General features: G+C 36.3%; 2 protein-coding genes across 2 annotated transcripts; one reads left to right on the forward strand and one right to left on the reverse strand.

Annotated features, from left to right (window-relative positions):
- Positions 1–1,777: 1,777 nt before the first annotated feature.
- LOC115629735 (galactosylgalactosylxylosylprotein 3-beta-glucuronosyltransferase I) lies at positions 1,778–3,033 on the reverse strand. Its single transcript, XM_030526270.1, has one exon. The coding sequence runs from the start codon at positions 2,928–2,930 to the stop codon at positions 2,004–2,006; it is 927 nt and encodes a 308-aa protein (XP_030382130.1). The 5' UTR covers positions 2,931–3,033; the 3' UTR covers positions 1,778–2,003.
- A 377-nt stretch (positions 3,034–3,410) lies between these two features.
- LOC115629750 lies at positions 3,411–4,097 on the forward strand. The gene is made up of 2 exons (XM_030526289.1): positions 3,411–3,497; positions 3,598–4,097. Exons 1-2 carry the CDS (start codon positions 3,488–3,490, stop codon positions 3,951–3,953), a joined length of 366 nt encoding a protein of 121 aa, XP_030382149.1. The 5' UTR covers positions 3,411–3,487; the 3' UTR covers positions 3,954–4,097.
- The last annotated feature ends 1,903 nt before the right edge of the window (positions 4,098–6,000 follow it).

Genomic DNA, 6,000 nt, shown 5'->3' on the forward strand with positions numbered 1-6,000 from the left:
TTAGCTACAGAATTTAAAACTCTAGGAGTTTTTCTTAAGTAGCCACGATTTTGTGAATGTTTTGTGGAGGGTTATTTTAATCGCCTTAACAATTACTCAGAATCGATGACTTACCAATAAGAAAAATAGGGGAGATTTTATTGATTTGTTCACATGATTTTAACCATTTCTCCTTAGTTTAGCTAAGGAGCTTAGTCTTGCAAATCTTGGGTTTGTAAACATCAATAACTTCAACATATTCCTGCATCATCTTCCCTATATATATATACATCATAATCGTTGTCAGATGGGTTTTTTTGTTCAGAGTTTCACATAATTCTCATTCCTTGTAGTTGCTAACTCCCTCCTCTCCGGAAGATGAATTCAACGCTTAGTTGAGTAGCTGGACTTCTTGCAAACGTTTTCTGGGTTACTTACAGATTTATGTTTAACTTACTTATCTTTTATAAATTCTTTTGCAGAGTGCAAAGTTTCAGCTAAGACAGACATTTTTTTAACTCGAAGCAGGTATAGATATCAATCATTTGGTTTCGCACCTACAAATTCGACATAACGAGGCCGCAAATTAAAAACAATTGAGCTAAGTACAATGGAACAATTATAAATATATAGCAAAACGTTTTTTTTGTTTGTTTGGATTTTTACTCAATTGCTTTCAATCACTAAATGTCCCCCCAATGATCAAAAGTATTCCAGTTATTGAAGTAGTTTTAGGGTGTTTCAACTTTACTTCATCGTTTCTTTGTTGTTGATGGATAACTTTTTATACCCTGTACCCGTAGGGTAAAAAGGGTATATTAGGTTTGTGCAAAGTATGTAACATGCAGAAGGAAGCATCTCCGACCCCATAAAGTATATATATTCTAAATCAGCCGTCATGCTGAGAAATCGATCTAGACGTGTCCGTCCGTCTGTCCGTCCGTCTGTCCGTCCGTCTGTCCGTCTGGATGAAGGCGAGGATCTCAGAAACTATAAAAGCTAGAATAACCAAAGTTGGCATCCAGATTCTCCTAGGTCCGAGTAAGGACGAGTTTATTTTATTTTTTTTAATTTTCCTCCCCTTCTCCCGCTACAGAATTTCGTCAATAGCGTCCACATTTCAAATGCTTCCTAAACCAAACTTTGCACACATAATTTATATATAATTGTCTACTGTTGTTCAAAATTTTATTCAATTCGGTTAATTCTAATAAAAGTTATTAGCGAAACAAATTCTCGCCAGTACAACCCCCCCAAACTGCAGCAACAAGTTCGCTTTTCTTCTTCCTCTTTTTGTTGCTGCTATGGGCGCATATAACTCAGTGACGGAAGTTTACCTGGGTACAGGGTATTACACTGTCGGGCTTGCTCGACTGTAGCGTTCTCTCTTGTTTTATCCTCAATTTGACATCATTTAATTTATTTCCTATTATTGAATAAGAAAATTAAATTCATGTTACGGCTCATTGTATTTAAACAAGACCACAGATATTTGGGAAAGTTTTGTCATGCCAGGTAATTAAATTTTCCATTATCTCTCATTATCTCTCTATGAATAAAAAGATGCTTATAGAGATCAACTCGAAGAAGAGGTTCTTCTTATCTGTGATGGCCTCATTTTCAAGGCTTTATCCATGTTGAAATCTTTTACTTAATATTCGTTTATATGAATATTTCTTCACTTAATCTCTAAAAGCTTTAGCGCTCTTTTTTCCGCACAAGCCTTTTATTGTTGCAGACCTGGATTTTGTACCTCTCGTGCTATACATTTTGATTGATTTATAAAAGAAAATTATAATTTTAAAAAACTCTGCCATTGCTTCATCTAACAATAGCTTTATTTAACTACTGGCGTATTTGAATTAACAGATCAATTTCGAAGTACAATAAATACATACAGACACAATAATAAAATCAATACAGAATCTTGTAACTTACACACACATATATAGAGTATATATACAATTGAATAATGGCTATTTAAATTCGCTAATACATGAGCAATTATTTAAGTACGCTTGACACTACACCTCTATTCCATCGTCTGAGCGTTGGCCCTTCCGCTGCAGTGCCTCCTCGGCATTGAGTTTCGTTTTCTCCGTGCGCGTATGCCAAACGAGAACATCTCGGCAATTGTTGGCCAATGGTTGGAGCTTGTCGCGCGTGGTGAGGTGGCGAAGTATTTCGCTCTCCTGATAGCCACGCTGTACTTCATACGAGAAGATAGCCTGTGGGAAGCTTATAAACAGGTCCATGCTGATGGCAAAGGCAGCCATGTCAATGGGAAATGGTCGTTCTGGTCGCCAAGCGGCATTAAATCCAACCACCTGCGTGTTGTCTGCATTAAGTAGTGGCCGCTCGACCATTAGGCCGCCAACGAGGCCAACTGGCCAAATGCCTACACGGCCTGGCTTGATTTTTGACATCTCAGCAAACAGTTCCACCGCATAGGAGTTGTCGTCGTCCATGAAGAAGACAATGGCGTGTCGCTCCACATCGACATGAGCGCGTAGCCATGACAGGGCAAGATTGCGTTGCTCCACTCCACGCGGCTTTATCCAATTGGGGTCTTTGCCCTGCAGCTTAAATTCGGGCGGCGTCTTAATGTTTAGCTGTGTGGAGCGATCCACTAGGCCTGAACGATCCAGAAGGCTGCGCACCAGCGAGCTCGTCGTGTTGGCATCCTCCACAATGATCCAATGAAGATTTGGCACCAGCATGAACAAATGAGACAGACGAGTCAGTTCAGCCTTCTGAGCGGGTCGCGCATACGTCGGCGTTATCGCATAGATTTTGGGCAACGTGTTTATCTGATCTTGTGCGTACATAGCCTGCAGGTATTCCGGGCCCTGACAAGTGCGTTTGCCGTTTCGATGTACCATCATCAGCACAATTATGAACACAATGATGAGAATGAGCACTTGACGCGGACGTATGCGGACTTCAGACATAATGGCGGGTGTAGTTGAGTTAAATGCGCGCCTCCAGACTCTTTAAAATTATCCAAAATCGGTGTTGACAAAAAGCTGCGCTAAAAAAATAATAAAAAAAAAAAACCAACAACAAGAAAACAAACAAGTTACGTCTATTAGGGATGCATGATACCCGATGACAGTGTTATAATCGAAACATCGATGAGATATGTTCGTTAGACATATAATGACGATTGAATCAGAATTACAAGAACACAAATTTTACGTTGCATTCTTTAAGATATTCACACATATACATATATGTAAGTCCACTTTGCTGTTGTGGAGCTGCAAAATATTATGAAAATATATCGATGAGTCAGCTACGTATCGATAAGCACGACACGCGCGCACGCAAGCCAAAGCACTATGATATGGAACGCAAAAGCGGGCTTTTATGTATTTAAATAATACATGTGTTGGTGAGACAAACGTCAAAAACAGTAGAGCACCAAATTTCAACCGGAAAATAAAAATAAAAAATAGCAACAATATTCGAAAATAAGCAGTCTTGATAGTTTTAAAACGAAAGAAACATGACCGACGGTGAGAATTAAAAGCAAAAGGCGTGCAAAACACACCAAAAATACACATTGTAACCAAATTACATGCATATATATTTGCATATCTTTGAATTTTTTCACAGACACAAACAGCCGTAAGCTGAAGTTCACGGGAAGCTGCAAGCTGAGCAATGCCGCTCTGGCCGAGATCTATCATCTGACCGAGGAGGAGTTGAGTGACGAAGAGCTTGCTTCTGTGGGACTGGAGCGCAACTCACTGATCGACGACTACCGTCATCTCCACGAGATGTGGCTTTTGTCACAGAAGGCGCAAGCAAAGCCGGAACCGGCAAAACTTAAGAAATCATACGATTTGATTTGGGTGAATCAGTTGATCCATCGGTTCATGGAGCTGAACGGTTCCCGGGGCGAGGCAATGGACATTGTGGTCAACTCACTGACTAAGTTCCACAAGAAGCGTGATAATACCCAGAATTAGAGAGCTACCTGGTATTCAATCATAATTGAGGCCATAGCTTTAGGGACTAGTCACAATTAAATTGTAGCTAATATTCAAGTTATTTTCATCTTTTATTCGATTCTTCATTGAAATACACATCTCCAGGTAGTATTACATATTCAACCACTTATTTTTGTTTTCTCCTTTTTTCCTTTTGTGTTAATTTAAACTTAATTAGTTTTCACATAATTGTTTCATGTATTTGCTCAGTTTCCTTACAATATTCGCTTGTCCGGATAGTCCGTTGCTTCTTAATGTCAGCTAATAATTTCTTGGTTCCTTTGGCCAAAAAAATTAACTGCTAACCGAGAGCAAAAGGATCGGATCCGGACAACCTAAACCTTTTTGCATGTACAAATATTGGTATGTATGTATAAATAAAATATAAGTAATATCAATATATATGCATAGTAGGTTTAGTACATTAGTTGGTAGGTATTACATATAGAAGTATACATTCATATAAAGTTCAGTTTTAATTAACACCACATCCTTATACATATGTACATATGTATAAATACTTTCACTCACTCACTCAGCCACGCATTTATATATTTAGATTTCATAGTTATTTAATGTTGCTTTCCTTTAGCTATTAATTGTTATCCCATAACCATGGTTTCTTTTCATCTAACCAGAACCAAGCAGTGCCCAACAGACGGAAATTGTGATTAAAAGCTACAATAAGGCGCATTGCCGATCTTGGAAATCATGAGCGCAATCTAAAGCTATCTACCAAAAGGTGGTCAGATAGGCAAATAATTTGCACAAACATTCGCTGCATATACCAAGTACGAAAGAAACTTCTCTACTTTCCGAAATATTACCATTTTAGTTTGATTTTAAATGGATTACCTGGAAAAATTAAATTTGTGAGCATAACTCACATTATTTGCAGAAATCGATTGGAAAAGGCTCTAAAGTTACTTTTACAAGAACAGTAGTTGTTAAGCATTTTTGTTGTTCATAATTTTTAAGTGTCAAGGTGCCCAAAACTTTGATAGTCATTATTTTAATTGTTATAGAGAAAATTTAAACAAATTAAATTTTAAATGATCTCAATAAATTTACGAGCAATGATGATATTGAAAAATGTCCATAAAGTCAAGTCGAGTTTTTGTTGCTGCATAATACTAGTAAGATCCAAGTTTCGGGACCAAAACTTAAATAGTGATTGAATTATTTGGTTCAAGAAAACGCTAGAACAAAGCTTTTAAATTTCATTCAATACATAAGTCGTTTTTTGAAAATAAGTTACCAATTTTGTTTCGAATTTCGAAACGGAAACAGACCTAGTGTTGAACCAATCTAGAAGTTCTAACGTGTTATAAATGATGTGCTTGAAATTATTATCAAATCTGTTCCTATTTCTGAATTCTATTGTATATGAACACATACTTCGAATTGCAATTTGCAGTTTTTGATTATGAACAAAACTAGAACTGTATGCGGAATTGCGAACATTTACGATTTTATGATCAAGTTTGGATAAATTTATTCAAAATTGAGTTGCCTGATTAAAGTTAAATATTTAATATATATTATTTATTATTTAATATAATATTAATGATACTGAAAAAGCTGTGCTTTATAGCTTTGAAAAATTGGAAGTTTATGATGAACGAGGCATTTACCATTAATTTGAAGGATTCCAAAAAACTTTAACATGCATTGAAATTGAGAACATTACCAATCCTAATAATAATTGATTGCTTCATTTAAATTACTCTAAATTGGGGAATTCTAATTTTATTAAACATGTTTAATTGAGAATTAAGAACATTTGCCAATTATTTGAATGTTTTTGAAGATAAATGAAGTATTTTAAATACTTTTACTAAATATTGATATGAATTATGCTATGAAAAGGGGAATTTGTATTCGTAAAGTAAGATTCTGCTCCTTCTATCCAAGACTGGTAATATCCGTTATTCCTTAAATACATACATGCATACATACATACATATGTACAAATTTATTCCTTGCAAAAATTCTAGCTACATTAAAATGTGAGCGCAACCACAAC

This window comes from Scaptodrosophila lebanonensis, unplaced genomic scaffold (genome assembly GCF_003285725.1).
Source record: "Scaptodrosophila lebanonensis strain 11010-0011.00,11010-0021.00 unplaced genomic scaffold, SlebRS2 tig00000163-arrow-arrow-pilon, whole genome shotgun sequence".
Classification (NCBI taxonomy): Eukaryota; Metazoa; Arthropoda; class Insecta; order Diptera; family Drosophilidae; genus Scaptodrosophila; species Scaptodrosophila lebanonensis.